The 21,019-nt window shown below is 32.9% G+C and overlaps 1 protein-coding gene across 1 annotated transcript in view; it reads left to right on the forward strand.

The window, feature by feature from the left end:
• The window catches only part of LOC144966530 (protein O-GlcNAcase-like), a 29,214-nt gene extending 12,223 nt beyond the window's left edge, over positions 1–16,991 (forward strand). Inside the window, exons 9-15 of the mRNA XM_078903162.1 lie at positions 341–515; positions 2,670–2,723; positions 4,792–4,877; positions 8,318–8,422; positions 11,498–11,589; positions 12,372–12,567; positions 14,676–16,991. Coding sequence (XP_078759288.1) covers positions 341–515; positions 2,670–2,723; positions 4,792–4,877; positions 8,318–8,422; positions 11,498–11,589; positions 12,372–12,567; positions 14,676–14,975 — 1,008 coding nt within the window. The 3' untranslated portion in view covers positions 14,976–16,991. The remainder of the gene's footprint in view (positions 1–340; positions 516–2,669; positions 2,724–4,791; positions 4,878–8,317; positions 8,423–11,497; positions 11,590–12,371; positions 12,568–14,675) is intronic.
• The last annotated feature ends 4,028 nt before the right edge of the window (positions 16,992–21,019 follow it).

Here is a 21,019-nt window from a genome sequence, read left to right on the forward strand (position 1 = left end):
TTTGTGTGTTCAAAAAATGCAGATAATTTTTTCACCAACCATTTACAGTCCTGCTGTTGGAATCTTTTGCATATTACACTGTTCTTTTTTGACTGATTTTTTTGTTTTTTTTCCTTGTTTTTTAGACTGTCCTGTCAGTAATGTAAACCATATTTAAATTGTGCATCTTATAACGGACAGATTAAAAAAAATAAATTATATTAATTATTCAGTTTTGGAATATGATGAATAATTGATGTCAAGACACTGCATAGGAAGTGTTTTTTGAAGTTGTATTCAGGGTACTTGCAGTTTTACAAAATATTCTTTAATAACAAAATGTGCACTATTCATCTGATAGGCAACAGAGTGGCATCATTTGGCTGATGAGTTTTTTGAGAAGGCGGATAAAGTCATAAGTTTGATGAATAAACTTGTCGCCTGCCCCAACAAATCCTTTATGTGTGATATGTACAGTTATGTATGGGATCTGGTCAGTATCATAAAGATCTGCAAGGCATATGTTCAATGGCTTGGTACGTAAAATATTAATATTGATATTAATTTTGTGGTCTTGAGTTTAAGATATGATTTACATTAATTGTTTTTATGTTGGTTTAAGTTAATGATAGTCTTTATTAATCTTGAATCATTTTCTTCTTTAGTGTGGGCAACTTTAATTTTCATAATGGATAGAATTAAGGGTTATCATATCATATCGTTTAAGAGCTAATAAGTTTTTAAATCTTTAAATGCTCTGTAAAACTTTCATATATAGATACAATTTATCAAAGTTATATAAACATTAATTGTTAATTTTACAATATTGAGTATTAAGTATCTAATACACAAATAAATGTAGCAATGACTATCCCGCCCAAATCTTTGGGCCTCTTTTTCGCTCACGAAGTGCCCAAATTCGCGACAAAATATGGGACGAAGCCGTTCCGTGCATGCTATTTTTAAAAATTAATTACGAAGCTGTTTATCGATGAATATGACTGAAAGTTGGCACACAGTTAGAAAAGAAGTCATTTTAGATAATGTCAAGCGACAAAACTCGTACGATTACCAGAAGACCGTTAAAAATAGATTTTTACTCTTTGGAATAAAATATTTCTAAAACTACCGGGCGTGAAGGTTTTGTCGCTATCAAGGTAATACATGAACATTTCTTCTTTTTGTTTGTAAAATTTCATTGGATTATGATAAGTACTTTTTCCGTATTCTCACAAAACATCAACCCAATTTGCATTTCAATGATTGAAAATATGGAGACGGCCATTTTGCTCCACCATCGCGCGACACGAAAATGACGTGAGCGAGGCAAGTCTGCCTAATGGCCAGACTTTAACCTGACCAAATTCGACTTCAAGAGTGGCTAAATAGAAAATCATATGGCTTTCACTATTAAGACTGGCCCACTTAAAATGAACTAAATTTTAACAAACAGAAAATTGAATAGACTAGGATAAATGTCACTGAGACAAAAATAGATGAATAAAATTTAATAAAAGAAGCAAAATTATATATTTGGCCACACACGTGGCCATCTGGCACCTTGTTCGCGATGACTGACGACACAAATCCTCGCGCGCTTTTTTAGAATTAAGGCATTGTTTCATTGTTATGTCATAGTATAGGGATAATAGATTAACTCTCTCTCTCTCTCTCTCTCTCTCTCTCTCTTATATATATATATATATATATATATATATATATATATATATATATATATCTCTCTCCCTCTCTCTCTCTCTCTCTCTCTCTCTCTCTCTAATAAATACTAGAAATAACATAAGCCATGGTCTCACGGGACTGATTGATAATACCAAATGATCAATATTATGTATATTTTAAAACAAAATTATAGTTGACCCTAGCCATACAGCTCTAAAACTATACAAGTTAGAACTTTTCTGATGTCTTCATTATATTTTCTGATCATTTTGCCATAAAATTGCCAAGTTTTGATATCTTATCCCACGTATTAAGCGAGATACAGCCACAAACCAGAATAAAACGCAGAAAAAGCGTCCCATATTTTCCGTATTTTTTTCTCTTTGTGAGTCATCCAAATAAATGACACATTTGAAACTGCATAACTTTGTTATATATTAATGGATTTCCAAACTTCAAAAAGATTTTTACTCAGTGGAGATAGGGCTTTGATTTAAGAGTAGTATTTCCTACAAAAATAGAAAACAAAAATTTTCATAGTCATTGCTAATAAATGTCATAGTTAATCTTCGTCATATAATTATCTCTTCTTACATTCATTTGACACGTCCAGCTTTATACATTTGAGTTTCCATTAATTAATATTCAAAATGCCAATAAGATCCAATGTCATGTTACATTATTCATTTCATTCAGTTCTTTGTCAATGGCATTCTTAAAAATATTAATTGAATTAGAATTCTTTGTCTTATATTTTATATTGTTCCAAATTGCCGGCATTTCCCCTTATAGACAAATTACATCTTTCAGCAAATATTTTAAACTTAATCTAATTTTGACTTTCATTTATTTATTTTTTTTTGTTTAATGATTTTTAATTAAATTGTAATCTTTGAAATAACATCATAGTCATAGAATAAAAAAAGAAATTTGACAACTACCTAATTTTTTGTTTGTTTTGTATTTATTTCAAATAATTGATTTGTATTTTTCTTTTTTTCTTTTACCAGCGTTTGGACAAGCAACACACCCACAAGCTCAACAAACCTATAGTTGTGTGACATGTGAGCATAACAAAAGTTTTTGTTATTTTTAAGATCATCCGTCGATTTTTTAATTATTAAAAAACAATAATTGCAGTGAAAATAAATAATTCATATGAAATGCAGCTTTCATTTCTTATATTGTTATACTAATCAGGCTCTTTCTTACAGCAGGAAGACAGGCCATGTTTTAATTTTTTGATGGCAGCAAAGCAGTAGTGTTGGGCAATAGTTTCAGCAAGTATTCTCCTAATCCTCAGTTGAAATTGGCTCGGAAAGTAATTTTTCAGTCGCTATATTAATAGAACTGAGTATTTAAATGCATGGAATTGTTTTTCATTCTATTCTAAATAATATAGTGTATTGTTGGTGTAGAAAATAGTATTATGAACATCCGATTTATTGGTGGGGGGGGGGTGTTAAATTTAAGAAAGTTTCAGTTACTGTGAAGCTGGAATAACTTATTTTTTTCATTAAAAAAAAAAATTTGAAGAGACACTGCTGTTTTAGAAATAGAAAGACAGTTGAAATCATTTTGTAATGACACTTCATAATTATTTTGATGTTATTTATATATTGATTGAGACACCAACAATATATTTATGCAATGAGATTTCACGTCAACACAAAATAAAATTCAATTTTTATCAGAACTTAAAACAAATTGATCCAAATAGAATGAAAAACATTTGAAAATGTTGCCTTTACCCTCCTGCATCGTAGTCAATATAATTAATATTCAATCACTAATTCAGAGTTTCTTTTTTCTAGCTGAAAGCCTCATTTAAATAAAATATGAATTATGAAAAGTTTAGCCAGGCTTTTAACAGAATATATAATTGTGGTGTTGGTCAAATTGCTCAGTAAGAGTTGGTTTGACTCGTACTGCATATTCTTTTGCCTTTGGTGACAGGCAATTGGTCAATCGAATAGTTATTTCATTCATAGAAAGGGAACTTTGAGTTGTGATCTTTAAGCTAGCCTTGAGAAGACTATTTTTCTGTCTTTTTTGTCCTCAAATCATCATTTATCATATTAAAAAGTGTGCATTGTAACTCAAGAAATTGAAAGATTATTGCAAGGTTTATGTAGTACTTGGATTTTTTTTCCCCTAATATTTTAACAATCATTTATATTTATAAAGATTTCTTATGTCATTTGCAAGAAATGATTTTCATTTTTCAAACCACCTTCATCAAAATATTACTCATACATTTGATGGAACTGAGGTATTGGGAATTTTAGGCCGTAGCATAATATTCAAGCCGTAAAGTTAAAGTTAAAAAGCTAAAATCAAATTTTCTGGTTATGCCAAGAGGATTTTTTAGCTTGATAATCAGTACTGATCAAAGATTGTATTTTAATCAGAGTAATTATCACGCTTAACCTCTTTTTAATGCTCCAATTGTCCCATTTTACCTGTTGCCTCAATTTAGTTCCTAATAAATGAGAATGTAGTCAAATTTTGATTCAAGGTGAAATTTTAAAAAAAATTCAACCCTTATTCATTTCTTGCATTAACTTCAAAATCAGAAGTGTGGCAAGTACCAAACCATCACTTTAAGATATTATTTTTATCTGCGTGCCTCATCTTGTTAAGCTCTCTGTCGCCATGTGACTTTTTTTTTCATTCATTTTACAATGTATTTTAAAATTATTTCATGTGACACTTCATCTTCCTCCTCATCCTTCACCTTTTTTAATATTTGAGAATCCAATAAAATATTTAAGAGTTTAGTTTGATGAAAATGGCAATATTATTAGCACACTAATTTTAATGCAAAAATATCTGATGGTTTGGGGACACCTTAGATGACAAAATATATTGTAATCTTTTTTTCTATTATTATTATAGAAAGCTGCATTTCTTTTTTTTTTTTTTTAATCTTTTGGTCTGTTTGTTCACTTTAGATAATACATTGCCTGTAATTCCCTTTGTGAAATTGTCTTTATTATATCTTGTGCTGAAACACATCACTTCTCCCCCTTCTTTTCCTAACCCTCTTTATGACGATTTCTAAAGCTCCTAAACTGCCTCACAGCTCTCTCATTATGACTGTCTTGCATTTATTTCCTGGTTCAATGGCAGGGTTTACAAAAAGCTATAGAGAAGCATTTTTGAGTGGTGAACAGGAACCATGGATTTTCAGAGGAGGTCTTCAGTCAGAGCTGCAAGTATGTATATGAAGACCTGTTTGTGTTTCACAGGTGTTTAACCCATTAGTATGGTGAGAACAGCCTGATCATTTTTGTCCTTTGTGATGTCACAACTTATGTTTTTCATTGTTTTCCATATCAATATTTTTATTCTTGTGAGAAAACAGCCCAACAGCTACTTGGATTGCGTGGTTAATATGTTTCTAAATAAATGGCTTTATAATTTTATAAGATTTTTTTTCAGTGTGTTGTCATTTATGGAACGTATTGCACTGTTAATTTCCTTTTTATTTTTTTCGTCATAGTTTTATCACCATTGATTACTCACCCCTGGACTGCAGCAGAGGATTGCCTGTACTCAGATGGCTCAAGTAGAATAACACATTTTTTTCTTTCAGTTGCTGTACACACCTACTTTATGCACCATAATCTCAGATGCCTATTTTATTTTATCATTTATTCTCATAGCAGATCAAGATTTCATACACATTTTGTGTACCTTTTATCGGTGTAAGAAATGGAGTATTTGAGTTTCATTTTCCAGCTTGAAGATTATTTTTGAAGGAAAAAGAAGAAACCTGTATTTTATTACAAGTGGAAAAGATGATATTCATTACCGGCATGTTTTTCCTGTACAATTTATTGTTTCAAACCATCAAAAAGAAAAATTGCATTTTTTGTGAGTAACCTTAATTGACACAAGAAAAATCAACAAAGTAACTCTTGGATTTTCTCTGCAGACTGGACAGAATTGATCAAAAATTATAAAAATCTCCCAATTCAAAAAATCATGACAACAAATGTTTATTTGTTTGATGTGCTGATGAACGAGTACATATTTTGTTACCTTTTTTTTATAGTCAGTAATTAAAATAGTACTGACAAGATAAGTCGCAGTTTAAAACCAAGATGGAAATGTAGTAAAGGATAGGAAACACTTTGGGGTGGATCATCTTTTTCATTTGTTAGAACCATTCTGAATTATTTTTTTCTTGCATCAAGAGTATCTTAATGCAATTCATTCTCTTTTCCCCCTCTCCATTTGGCTTAGAGCATACTACACCATGCATTGATCTTTCAGAGTGACAATCATACATCCATCATTGCTTTAACTATTAGCCACCTGAATATATACGTCTTCCAATTTTGGAGGTTTACAAATAAATATTTACTTGTTTTAGTTTGTTGTTTTTTTTTTGTTTGTTTGTTTTTTTTCTAATTCATATAAGTTTAAACAGATAACCCCGAAAATGAAATTTTTGGGTGGCAGTATTAATGTAACGATGGATTGCTTTATAAAAGAGATGAATGCAATGTGTTGGGTGCTACCAGTGTCCTATTGATTTTTGGACCATTTAAAGCTCTTTAATTGAATAAAAACAAGGGTAATTTTCAAAGGTCGTTGTAAGAAAAACAAAAGTTCAGAATGTTTCAGTGATTTGCTTACAATCGATTTCTCAACAGTTATACTTTCGTCTCATTTGGCAAATACAAATTTAATGTTTTTTATATTGAACTATTCATTTTATCATTGAGCCCTTAATTTATTTTAATACATGTTCAAAAGATAGAGCCAGGAAGCAGAAAGGATTATTGATTTTAAGTGTACTAAGAATAACCGTAGTTCTTCAAATCAGTTGAATCATTATGATGAATAATGCACTAATATAGTACACATCATTTCTGCCTCTGACTATGAGTCGGGACTCAGCACACATCACAATGTCAAGACAGTAAAATAAGAATGAATAAAACATGGAATAATCTGATACATCATAAATATAAAGTTTACCACAATTTTTATTGGAAGTTGGTTTCAGGATCAGATTCAAAGCACAAGATAAATGACAGGTGTACATGGCAACTCTTTCTGTTTGATAAATATGATTGCCATCATTAGTGAAGGGCAATATCTGTCCCAATATGGAAAGTCGGATTCAAACCGTTGGTGTTTACCATAGTATCTCTTTATTCTCTTTGAAAAACTCTCAGGGGGCTTAACAATTTTGTTACAGAGGTGCTGATATCATGAAGATAACAATTTTTCAGTTTGTTTTGGAATAAATGGAAAGTTTGATGTTCGAAGTAAAATAACTAAATTTTGGCTTTTTTTTTTTGTTTTTTGTTTTTTTAATTTTTAAAAATTGCCCCAACATGTCCCCTGAAAACAATGAATTCTTTGGAAAATGACCTGCATAAGAATGGACTGCAGTTACCTGGCGTTTATAATTGATTTAAGCCATTGTATAGGTATTAAGACACAGCTAAATTAAAGCATTATGATAATACAATACCGACAATTATTTTCCTCACTTTGATGGAAACTAGGACCACTATATTTTGTGGTCTGATTATTGCTTAGTGGCCAGCTGTCATGGTAAAATCGTGACTAAAGTTTCAACCTTCCCGAAGAAGAGTAACATCTCATATAGAATAAAACAAATCAATAATAAGAAAAGAATAATATGCACATTGACAATAATAACCTGATGAGTTATTTTGTTTTAAATGTAGAAGAGAAAGTCCCCATACTTTATTTGGTCTGGAAATTTAGTATGTTTTCAGAATTCGAGCACATCTAACGTGTTTTGTACCTATTGTACAAGTTTTGATAATTTCGGGTAGGCTACTTTAATGTTCAGTTCACATAAGTCTGTTTGTCTCCATTCCATTAGACTGTGTGGGTGGCAAGTCAGCAGATAACAAGAGCAGCCTTCATTTACTTTCATAAATTATTGAGAGATACTTTCAAGTCACAATTTAATCATAGATTTTGAGGATTTACAGAAATGTTTTAACATTACCATTACCCTTGTCTTAGCACAAATTATCACTTTCTCTTGGGGCATTATGAAAGCTATACAGATACGGCAGTGTCATATTGGATCATTTGTATGATGTATTATATACAAGTACTGGAAATTCTGTATGATGTGATTATTTATAATCATATGGCTTATGACTATAGAAAGGGACATTTTCATTTGGCTTGCTATGATGGATACTCCCTGGCTAATTAGCAACTCTTGTCAGAAATGAAGGCAGGAATTATAGACAGAAAATTAAGGACCAAATTTAATGGGCGAAATGATGAAAAGGATTTTATGTTTGGAAATGAAATATTTGCCAACAGGACGATTTATTTTTTTAGTCAATCCCCAGGCCTGAGATTTTGGTGCAAAGTTGATGTCACAGCTTCTGGAAATCTGAGTATGGACAGTCCTGTTGCTTCTCTCCACAAAATGAATTGACATTAACATATTCAAATCAAATGTTCCACGCAGGGACTGAATTAATTCTCCCTCTTTATTTTTCTTTGAAAAAAAAATTCACTTCAAATTGTTTTATGATCAGATCATGGTAGTCTTTTACTTTTTATGCTTTGTCCATATTATTATAATCAGCTTACAGAGTGATAATTTTTTTTTCATTAACATATGTTTTGCCTGGATTTCCAGAGGTTATTGCCTGTAGATAGCGCTCATGACCTGTTTTACATCAAGCCTCCTGATTATATTGTGTCTAAGTCATTCAATCTTAGACCTTACCAACCAATGGACGAGGTGAGTGAATATTTTTCAATATATCATTTAATCTAATTTGGTTGCTTTGTATTACAATGTTCTGTTCTGTCAAAGCTGAATTGCTTTTCATAACTTTTATTCTAAGGCTGCAATCGACATGTTATGCTTTTTTTTTTTTGGAGGGGGGGGTTCTTTGCTTGTTCTTTATTATTTACACTGAAAGTGAAATAATATATTTTATATTGTGAGAGAATAATGGGGGAAGTATTATGTTACACGTTTTTGTTTGGTCATTTTGCATTTGGGTATTGATTACATACTACACTACTGCCCTAACCAACAAAAGGACAGTATCTGGGCTGACCCAGATCAAGCCAGTTTTGCCGCAATCGGCACATTTAGTTTTTTCATTCATAACTCTTTAATTCTAGTGCATAGTGGAAGGCATCTAACATTAAATAATAGCTAATGATGAATTGCGTTTTTCTGTTAGTCGGCGATTTCATTGACGTAATATGTTGCGTAATATTTTGAGATACTGTTCTTTCTTGGTTAAAGCCATGCAAATAACTCTACCTATATCCAACAAAAGGACAGTATCTTATACACCTGTCTCACATACTGTTCATCCATGGTCAACCACAATGCAAATGCCTCATCCGTTTTCACCAAAAGAACAGTATCTATGTTGTGAATATAGCAAAATACGAATAACTCGATCGACAAGCTTCTCACGTCTCCCACTCCCACCGTCACAAACGCCGTCCAAAACGAAGACATGGCCTTCAAAGTATTACGTCATAATCATGCATAATACTCAACACGTTTCTGAGTCAGTTTATTGTGTAAAAACTGAAAGTAATAAGTATCATAGTGGGGAATATAAAAACCACACTGTTGAAATCAACTATTAAGAAGGAGAACATTAGTCTTTGAATCATAAAAATCGGTTGAGAAACAAGTGTTTTAACAGTAAATATTATTTTGAAAGTTGATTTTCTCCCTGTTTGTTTATTTTGGTAATTTATTTATTTCTTGTCCGATTTTCTCGATTCCTGTATCAACCCCTTCCCACCCTCCCCCCCCCCCCCCCCCCCCCCCCCCCCCCCCCCCCCCCCATAAAAAGTAAATAAAAGATATTTTTTTAAAAACACATATTCTAATTGTGGCCAATCTTGGCCAAATTGGCCATGAATATGACCATCTGGCAGCCCTGCAAGTAGCGATGTCTGATGTCTGCTTCCCAAGCTGTCTCGAATGGTCCAGCTATGTCATAATATTATTATAATATTCGTTGTCGCCATCGTCATGCTCACCATTCACTTTACGGGGCGGAGACGACCGTCTGAGATACTGTCCTTTTGTTGGTTAAAAATGGTGCTTAATTCGGATACTGTTTCAATTTAAAAATTTTAATCGCCTCTAATTTAAAAAATACTTGAGATATGATCATTCTGACAACTTTGTACGCTTTCCTATTTCCTAGAGTGTCGATTAAGTGAAAAAAGTGATTTTATGATTTTTTGAGAGATACTGTCCTTTTGTTGGTTAGGGCAGACTACCAACAGAAAAGTAAAAAGATTATCATATGTAACATCCTTGGTAAAGAGACGAGTCCATCGAGTCGTATACATTCTTTTCTTTTTTTTTATCTTATCTTATCTTATATATTCGTTCATTTGAGACAAATCCGTGGTGGTCATTTTGGTCTTCGTGTGTTGATTGAAGTTGTGCTAAGTTGTAGGTACCTAAAATAAGTAATGCAAATGATTGGATGTTGTGGTATTTCCCATATATTTTTGGTTCCAGAAACATTTACTCATATTTCATAATGCCCCTGTATATTTAATTGTTCAAGATTCAGCATATATAATTCTTGTTAAGTTTCAAGCCCTCCAATTCATTGAAGATATCCATTCAATCTTTCCTGCTAGTATCATGATTTTCAAATCAAACTTCTGTGATATAGATAACTCAAATTTGGAGGCATTGGTTTTATAAGGGTTATTTTTAAAGTAGTAAAGGATTGGTCTGATCAGTTTCATCAATTTAAGACTACACAGCCCAACAAAGAGTGGGAGAGTTCACGGAATTGAACAAAAGTGACAGTGATGAATGGATTTTGAAATACTCATCTCTTATCACTTAGTGGATTATCTGTACAAATCAGAATGAAATTACACCTTCCACGATATTTCTATTTCATTTGTATTTATGATTTTATTATCTCTTCCAATCCTAAGTCAAATAATTTAAGAGTTGCTTGCTTTTCCACATTACCCATTTTCATTTGACATGATTTTTTTTTTTCCTTTCTGCCAGGAGCCAGAAATGCATATATATATTTTTTTTTATTGGTGTTGATAATCCAATCAAAAGCTTACTCTGCCTCTCTCTTCATTTTCTTGGTTTTTGATAAACAAAGCCATTGTGAATGGGTTGAAATTTGGAATCAAGGTCCGGGTATTGAGTATTCACTTCTAGAGAAATTGTATCCAGAACTATTGAAAGATCTATAGTCAATGAAAACCAGGTCAAACTTAGGACAATTCAAATGATTTCTTCTTTGAAGCTTGTGAAAAATCTAAATTACCACCCAGCTTTTATTTGAATTCAGACATCGCTGTTATTTTTATCCTATTTGTTTTAAGGGTGTTCATATCCAAATAATGATTCAAGGCACTGTTGAATCACCTGTAATAGCTAAAGCTCAGACGCTTGATTGAAAATATTTCCAGCAGAAACAAGAGCTATCCTCAATCTTTCTGAGAGGATGAACAAAATATTTCTGATTTGATTTTACTTGTTGGACATCCTGATGGTATTTCAGTTGAGTCCATATATGTAGAAATATCTATATTTACACTTGGATTTATTTTACAACTTATGCTTTTTTTCTGCTGCAAATGCTATAGATACTTCACCATGGTTAAGAGCTTTAAGAAGCTTAATGAGAAATGAAGGAACAAGATATGACAACTCCGGACAAAAGAAACGTATGCATTTGGCATTATCAAAACAAATTAGCTGGGCCAAGCAGTGAGTAGGGTGACTGTTTTTGATGGTACTATTTATATTAAGTAACAAAATAATCCTCTTTTCATTTTATTGTAGGATGTGGTATATCAAATTTGTTTGAAGACTTGTGATGATGGTATGGATGGCACTGATGTCTTCCCAGACAACCCTCAACTTATGGGAGACAAGTAAGATAGATTCTATGTTAATTACATTAGTAAAACATGTTTCTATCATGTTATGGATTTGCAGTCAGAGAATATGACAGCATTTATTATAGAATCAAGCTGCATTACGTACATTTACAATTATTAAGAACATTGTGGTATGGACGAACGCCATATAATGCACAAATAAGAAAAAAATTTAACTGAAGTGCATTCTATTATTGGAATGCCTCTCTGGTATGTACAACAGGTATTATTATGAGGCTATGTGGTCTTGTAGTATGACAATCGCTTTGGATTGGAAGGTCCTGGGTTTGAGTCCTGCTCTGAGCAGCACATAATTCAGTCCGGGGAGAAAAATCTTTACTTACACTCTCTCATTGTACTCAAGTGTAAAATGAGTGTCCATCCATTAACAGCATTGCCTGTCTGGAAACAAACTGTAATATCATAACAGGTGTCAGGTCTTGTCAAAAAAGGTAAAGTGTTGCTGTTGGCTAGGGATTCCCCTGTAAAGCACTTTGAGGATGTTTAGTGGATATTGCGATATATATAAATGCTCAAATCAAATTGGAGTTGAAAATATAAGGAACCATGGAACCAGTCTTTTCAGTCTGACTTTTTATTGACATGTCATTTTATGTATTTTAATGTATTTATGTGTTTATTGTTTGGAGGTGACAAGATATGTTAATTTTATTACGATAATCAATATTATCGTTATCATCCCTATAATCATCTTCATCTTCGCTAATATTGTCATCTATTCAGTAATTACATGTTTTCATTTCTTCTTTTTTCAGATTGCTGGGAAAACTTTTGACCCTTAATTCAGAATTCGGTTTTGTTATTGAAGATGATGTTGGTGTTTGTGGTTACGTACTGGCTGGTCTTGATGCAAAGGAAATTGCAAAGAAGAGTAAAATTGCCTGGATACCTGCCATGTGTGAAAAGTACCCTCTGCCTCTTGAGAACAAGGACGCATGTTCTCCAGCTGATGTAAGTATCTTATTTTCTAATCTTTTGTAAGTCATGATTTGCAATGTCAATAGTATGAGCAACTTAGACAAATTATTTTACTTTTTTGAAAATAGAAATTTTTTTTATTAAAGTAAAACAAGTTTTTTTTCCAATCTTAAACTATTTAACAAATGGTTTCTGGTCAAGAATCAGATCTGCCATTTATCCAATTCATATCAGTATTTTTCAGACCTGCCAACCATCCCTGATTGTCCGGGACAGCCCCGGATTTCAATTTTGGGGAAAAGAAAATAAAGAATTAAATGCAATTTTTTTTTTTCTATGACATCGCATTAATAAAATGATGAGGCTCTATCAAGTTCAAGCCCCTATATTGAGAAACAGGTGAATGTCACACGATGATATACACGATGTACGAGTATTGGTAGTCATTTATTGTCATTCAAGTACTTCCACCAACATAGGGAGGATCTTCTGATCAAGTCTCTGGGGTGCACTAACCCATGTGGAGCAAACACAAGACTAGAACATCTTTCACATCCAAATTGATCCCCCCTCCCAACCAAACACCAATCCTACTACCCTTTCAATACCAGACCATTTCCTCTCAACCACCACACAACTCTGCAATTCCAATCACTCCCAAGGGACTCTTTCATCTCTTATTATTTTGCTACCACTACCACTACTACTACTAATTCTAATACTACTACTACCACCACTACTACTACCACTACCACTACTACTACTACTACTACTACTACTACTACTAATCCTCCTCCTTCTTCTACTTCTACTTTTCCTTCTCCTTATACTTCTACTTTTTCTTTTCTTCTTTCTTTTTTTTCTTCTCCTATTTGTTAGGTTGCCTGTAATTTCCAAGCAACATTTATAAGAATACAAATTTTTAGTTAAGCTCTTTGTGTTCTTAGACTGCCAACACAGTTGGCCACAGCATTCAGGCGCAATCGCTGTAGGGTGTCCCTGATTCCATATTCCAATGGTTGGCAGGTCTGGTTTTTAGATTTTTGATGGTAAAGTTTTGCCAAATTTCAAATATATGGTTTTGTTTTTTTTTTCTCCTCTACTTATGTTATGAATTGTCTAATCAGAATTAAAATGGGGAAATGGCTTTAATTTTTTATTTTCTCGCCAGTGAATTTGTGTCTTAATTGAATTACAGTTGCCCTTAAGTTGTGCTGTAATTTTATGTTTTCAAAGTACACCACTTAAAGGGGACCATATACTTCTAATAAATAAAAAAAATCAGTTTTATGAATATCCACACAAGTATTGTTTTGAATTAAAGGTTGAAAATCACTTTCTGTGGTTAAAAGAAAATTTTAAAAAATTTATAATCACTAGTTTTGATGGTGAAAAGCAGATCTGCCTACTTGAATTTTTTTTATTCATAGTTTCCAAGGGAAGAAATGAAAAGTCTCTAAAAAATAGCTTTAAAAATCAATAATTTGCCATCACCATGATCCACAAATGCTTCAAAGTCCTGAATATAGGATCTAAGGAACTCAATTTTCCTTTTCAACAAGATTTTTCGAGTCAAAGGCGAATGCAGCTCTGCAGCTGGAGCCAAAAATTCGTAATTCTACCAATTTTTCGTAATACTAGGCAGGTCTGCAAAAGGGTCATCTTGTTGATAAAATTATTAAGAACCAATTTATTTATATTACATCGTTATCAAAAACCATTGGCCGTATCAACTGGAAATTTTTAGATGTACATTCAAACAAGCGCTGTGGAAAACCTATAAGAGGTTTTTTAATTTGATATAAAGAAAATTTAACAGGAATATTGCGTTTAAAGAACTCACACATAATTAGGGGGGGGGGGTTATTTCATGTATTTCAAAAACTGATGATTTGACAAATTGATATAAATCTCAGTTGTAACATTAACAGCATATTTTAATTGAAAAATGAATGGAAATAAAAGATTTGTTTAAAACATTTTTTGAAATTGATAATTTCAACAATTTTATTGAACTGTCCTTTGCCCTTCTTATTATGTAGATTTGAAGAAGAAAAAAAGGCTAATTTTTTTGTTTTTAATTAAAACCTGATAATTTATTTGTTTTCTAGTTTTTACAAGTGTATTCAATGTTGTTTCAGGAGGTGATTCAAAGTTTCCACTCTGAACAGTCTGTTGTCAGTGATGAGGTGTGCGCTCTCTATCCATCTGTACTCCGTCTGGATATTCTTCCTAATCGCATTGAAGACCCAGCAATTCCCAGAAGACTACTTGCTTGTGTTTTGTCTGCCCTGAAGAGTTGTGGTTCAAAAGGAGTCCATTGTGAACTCAGTGTTGGGGATAAATTCATGGTAGATTTTTATGCTAAATTAGGATTTTCCCTCCTCACAAGTATGGATGAACCTGCTGGAGATAATGTGTATCTTGGAAGGAGTATCTAGAAGTCTTGTTCATAATCTTCCACTTTCTTGTTAATAGGAGGCAATTTATAAAGATTGACTCTCTCACTGACTGCTGTGGTTAGTGGAATGACTTCTTAAAGTCTTTTTGTCCACTAACTGGTGTCGCTGGAGTCCCTGTTCCTCAAGGAGGTAGCCTGATGTAAGAATGTGTTTTTCTCTGAGAGATTATATTTTTTTCAGCTTTAATGTGTGAATGTGTATTGTAATCTTCTGAATGCCTCACAGAATATGTGGGAGACTTTGGGTTGCCTCAGGCTTGACACCATGCTAAATTAATGTTGGGATCTATTTTGTCAACTATTTCCCTTTGTCTTACTTTTCCTTAAGCTCTTGTAACTCAAGAGTTGCATGTACTGAACTCAACTCTAATTATTCGATCGTTTTGTACCATTTTCTTTTTTCCCATGTGCTGATTTGAGCAAAAAGTGTCACATGTGCTGTTAACTGTCTAAATCTAAACCAAGATGAATGCAGACTGTGGATGAATAAATTTTATACCTTCTAAACCCACCCAATCCCTCTCCTCTTTTAAGCTTTTTTTTTTTTTGGCTGCTAAAGCAGAACTACTTTAATGCGGTCAAATTCAAATTTCTTTAACATCTTGTTCTATTTGGACATCCAGTGAGTCGATTTACTGTCTAAATGCATTCACAAATTCTGAACCTCATTTCCACACTTTTCATTATACTTGTTAACTGGGTGGGGTTCCTGACCTCCCATAGTGGGCAGGGAGGTACTTGCTGTGTCTTCTATCCCCTATATCTGTTTCCAACTTGCTTTCTGTCTTTGTCTTGGAAAGAGATTACTTGGTTTTGTCCTGGCCTGAGTCCTAGCTGGGAGGGAAACAGTCAAATGCATAGTTATTGTTTTGGGAGATGATATTTTTTTCCTTGTAAATCATCTCTCTGTTATGTATTATTATGTTTGTTATTTTTAATGTATAATGTAAGCATTTGAGTGTATTCCTCTTCGTTGGATTTTGTGCTTGTGTCCGGATGAGACTTATAGGTGATCTCAAACTAAGTACATTGGTGGTATGCTCTTGGAATCTACATCTGATCCCTATTTCTTCCTAGTTCCCCTTTGTCTTACCTTTTCTTGGGTGCTTTAATTGTAATTCTATAATTTTTTACTATCCCATTTTCTTCCTTTTTACTGGCGTTGATATAACCTAAATGTGTTGCAAGCGCCGTAAAACCCTTAAAAACAAACAAACAAAACAAACATACTTGATAAGCCATGAATGACACATTCATCTGTAGGCATCCTTCCTTTGCTTTAAAAAATTTATAAGTCATAATTGCCTTTTATCCACCTTCTCATTTACACTATAGCTGAATCAGTGTCTGAAGGTATCTTTGTATCGACTAAATGAGCATGTTCATGCCAAATTGGCATTCATTAACTTCACTATAGCAACCATGCGGCTTATGGCGCATTAATTTAACAAATTTAACTAAATGAGTGAAACTTTAATCAAAAGTGATCCAAAGATGTAAAAATAAATAAATCCCTTAATTTCTAATGTTTATTATTGTATCATTCTTTTTTCATACCAGTCGCTTACTGGATGGCATTTATAATGTTCCATTTTGATATTTTGTATAGTATATATATGTGCTTCTTGTGGGAAGATACCAGATTATTTCTTTATGATGTGTTTGACGGCTTAGAGAATCTCGCCTGTTTTATATGCTTATGTAACAAATCAACATTTTTGTTAACTTAATTTTTCATTTTTCCTTGTCATGTTAGCATAATATGGGTTAACTAAGATGAATATTTATATGTCTGCAATTTTATAAAAATGCAAGTTTTTTTTTGTCTTTGAAGTTATTCAATCCAATTGTTTTGGCTGTTTCCTTGTGCAGACATTTTGACAAAGAAATAAACTTTAGCTTCACAACAATTTTATTGTATCATGCAACTTCCTATGAGCATCCCTCTACTTTTTTTTTACTTTCTGAACACTAGCGATCTAAAAAAAAAAAGAAATCAACTACAGAAACAATATTAAACACATAGGCTATATTGAGTATGCGTTTTGTATAGACCTCAATAGCAGTTGACGACTTGTCAAAAAGAAATTTTATCCAAACGTTGTTTTATTTATTTTTCCTAATAACATTATTGATATGCCTAGCATTGCAAAAGAGAATGATATGAATGATGCACTGCCATAGCATTAAAAGAAATTGATCATTGATTTCTCTTTTCAGTTCAATTTTTATGCAATATGACTATTGTTCATTCCTTAGTGTCAATAGTTTTTGAATTTGTGATAGATTTCAAACCACTTTTTGATTTAACTGGAAGGATAATATTTTGCCACAAGAATACTCATTCAGCTTGAATGGCTGATTTTTTCTCTCATGAAACGGATATTGTGAAAAAATAGAATTCTTTTCTTCTGACTTTTTTTTTCACCTTCGGAATTGCCCAAGATTAGCTCATTATTACTATGTTTCTCACCATCCACTCAACTAATCAATCATGCTCTTCAAGTAAAAATGTGTTGAAAGGATTCAGAAGTGAATCATTGCTTGTATTATGTTGACTTAGCAAACTAGAATTTAATTATCAGATTGTGTTTGGTTTTTTTTTTCAGGGGGCGTGGTTTGGGATAGACCATAAAAATGGAAAGAAATTTTAAGATTGGTTATGTCAGTCAATAGATTTTAAAACTTATTGAATGACAACAAATAGATAATTATATTCGTGACAGCATTGAACACTTCTTTCCATATAACATGATATATTGTGTCCATACCTACTTGATGCTTTGATAATAAAAAGCAATGGTCGTGTTTGATTGTTGTAGAAGTAATGAAGGATATATAATATAATACGTTTCCTCTTTAATCTCTGTTGAGGATAGTTTATGAAGCTAAGTAAACAAATCTTTGAATCTATGGGAACTATGAATTATAAGATTTGCAATGTGAATCATGGACACTTTCATGTGTGTGCCATTGTACCAGGGGGTCCCTATAGCTCTGTTGGTAGAACACTTGCTTCACACGCAAAGGGACCTAGATCAATCCTGGTTGTAGTTAAGATTTATTTTTTTGGCCCCCTGTTCACTCAACGGTGATTGGGTAGCTGCGTCTGTTAGTGGAAAGTACTTTGCGACAGACTAGCATCCTATCAAAAGGGTATCAAGCAGTTGCTATTATCTGTTTCATGCTATAGAAATAGCGATAAACTGGCTCTATGAGCTTATGGCTCTCAAGGACTGTCCTTGTATTAACAACCATGATTACTAACCATCCATTTATGATATGATGTCTTATAAACTGGCACCTTTACATACGCATTGTTGTAATTTTGCATCGGAAGAATCCATCATTGCTGTCATTTTAGTGTGTGACTCTGCCTGTGCATTTATACAATATAAAATACCTTTTTTTTAAAAAAAAAATGTCAAAATGCAAGGGCAAGAACCAAGAAATTCATTGGGTACAGAATTTCTTTGTTGAAATCACCGCATCATAATTTCAAATGTCATATTGATTTGTCTTTTTTTATTATTATTATTATTATTATTATTATTATTATTATTATTGTTATAATAATTATTGTTATTGTTATTATTATTATTATTATTATTATTATTATTATTATTATTATTATTATTATTATTATTATTATTATTATTATTATTGTTATTTATTTGTTATTTGTGACCTTATCCCTGCTGAGATTGTGGAAATAAGCCAACAACTGCATCGTTTTCAATCATGGGCTTTGTTCAGCCTGACTGAGATTCTCCCCCAAACACCAAAAAAAATAAGGGAAGGAGGGGGAGCAGATTTTTCGGATGTTGTTGTTTTTTTTTTTTAATATAAAAAAAAGAGGGGATGGGAGGGGGGAGGATTGGGGTGTGCAGTGAACCATATCGATGTTCTGCTTGGGAGCGTGTGTGTTTGTTTTTTGTTGGTTTGGGGGGTTGGGTGGGGGTATTTATTAATAATAAATAATCTTGTTGTATAGTGGGCATTAATGGATGTTAAAATGAATTGAAGCATTTTAAGTTTGTCCCTTTTTTCATGGATCTGTTCACTGCGTTTGGATGAGGCTTGCATATAGAAGGTGGCAGGATGGATTTCCAATGCCATTTTAATATGAAGCTGTATGGTCTATTTGTTATGGGTGAGAAATAAAACGGAATGGCTAAATTCGTAATGTTTTATTGTCTTCCAACCAGTTTTATGTATTTGTTAAGAATGCTTTTTATGGTATACGCAAAAAAAAAAAAAATTGTCTGGGTGGGGATCCTGACCCCCCCCATAGCGGGCAGGGCGGTACATACTGTCTTCTCTATCCCCTTATATCTGTTATCCAACATGCTTTCTGTCTTTGTCTCGGAATGAGATTACTTGGTTTTATCCTGGCACTGGCCGGAATCCTAGCTGGGAGGGAAACAGTCAAATGCATAGTTATTGTTTTGGGAGATGATATTTTTTTCCTTGTAAATCATCTCTCTGTTATGTATTATTATTTTTATTTTGAATGTATAATGTAAGCATTTGAGTGTGTTCCTCTTTGTTGGATTTTGTGCTTGTGTCTTAGACCTGTAAATTCTCAGTCAATTAACTGAAATCAGTCAATTTGTCAAATTCAAATATTTAAAAAAAAGGAAAGAAAGAAAGAAGTGAAGAAAGAAAGAATTCACAAATCGTAGTCGAATGACCGTAAAGTAATTAGGAGTGTTCCATAACGCTACGCATAGCTCATGGGAGCCGTTAATATTAACGATGGATTTATTGCCAAGGCTAAGCGGCGCTTTTTAGAATTGGCGTGACTGAACACATCGCAGTGTAATTTCACACAGCCTTCGCGGGTGGTTGGATGGGAGCATCACCCTTGAATCATATACCTATGATGTCCGCATGGGTGTACGATCCGATAGTGATGTCGTTTCTTCTTCTCTTTACTAGCCTATCCTGCTTCTTTGGTTTGTGATTGTATTTTTGACAGGGGATATTTTTTTTTCTGTAAATCTTCTGCCTGTTTGTTCTTGGTTATTTATAATTTAGCTTATGATATCTTTAGGTTATGATTTTGATTTACATTTGTACTATTTTTTGTTAGATTGCTTGTTTTTTTGTTTCAGCGGTCTCTCATATAACCTCAATTGTGTTGGAAGAGACCTAAAGCAACAAACAAACAAACACAGCCTTCGTTAAATTATTTTTTCACTTTCCAACCTGTCGTGATCCCAACGGTAGCCAATTTTAAATGAGCCGCCGAGCGATAAATTTCACTGTTTCGTCTAAGCCAAAATTGACCACAATTACAAGCTGGGTTTTAAAACTATAAAAAAAAAATAAAATGCGAATGCCGGAAGTAACATCTCTAGTAGATGATGGAGACACCTTTAAATCGAAAGTTAGATTAGGATAGATTGAATAGATTGCTACAAGCACATTTCGATTGCCTCACATTGTAAACAAACTGGTTGACCGTTTCTTCACTGATTGAGTACCTGATTATAAGGAACAATGGTAAGTAGCCTAATTAATTCACGTGCAAATCAGGACGTTTTCTGCCATTGTTTTGCTCAAGCCCAAGCGAGCTTGCTGTTTTGTGGCGATTTACCTTCATTTCGATTCTTTGAATTTTTCCGCTACGCCTGCCGAAGTTTCTTCTTGATAATTCACTTCTACTTAATAATTCGGTAATTCAGTGTATTAGCCAGAAGTCATATTTATTTAAGTTTTTTTTTCTCTGTCATTTACTGATTGAAAATCAAGTTTGCTCGTTGCTACATTATTCTAATGTTCTCACAATGGCTGAGCTGTTCGTGGATCGCAATTCAGACTTGTCGAGCATCGATAAAGTTAAAGATGTGAGTGTGAGGAATAAATTCAATTGGTCATGGCTAGAAGTTAAAGATGATAATGGTGATTATTTTTCTGACTATGTCAAAAAAAAAATTCCAGAGGCAGGAATATGACTATGACTTTGATGAAGTCATCTTTACCTATATGATTATGAATGACATGCTTATTTAGCATTCC

The sequence above is a fragment of the Berghia stephanieae genome, chromosome 2 (assembly GCF_034508935.2).
Source record: "Berghia stephanieae isolate SIO BIC M18660-M18661 chromosome 2, UCSD_Bste_1.3, whole genome shotgun sequence".
NCBI lineage: Eukaryota > Metazoa > Mollusca > Gastropoda > Nudibranchia > Aeolidiidae > Berghia > Berghia stephanieae.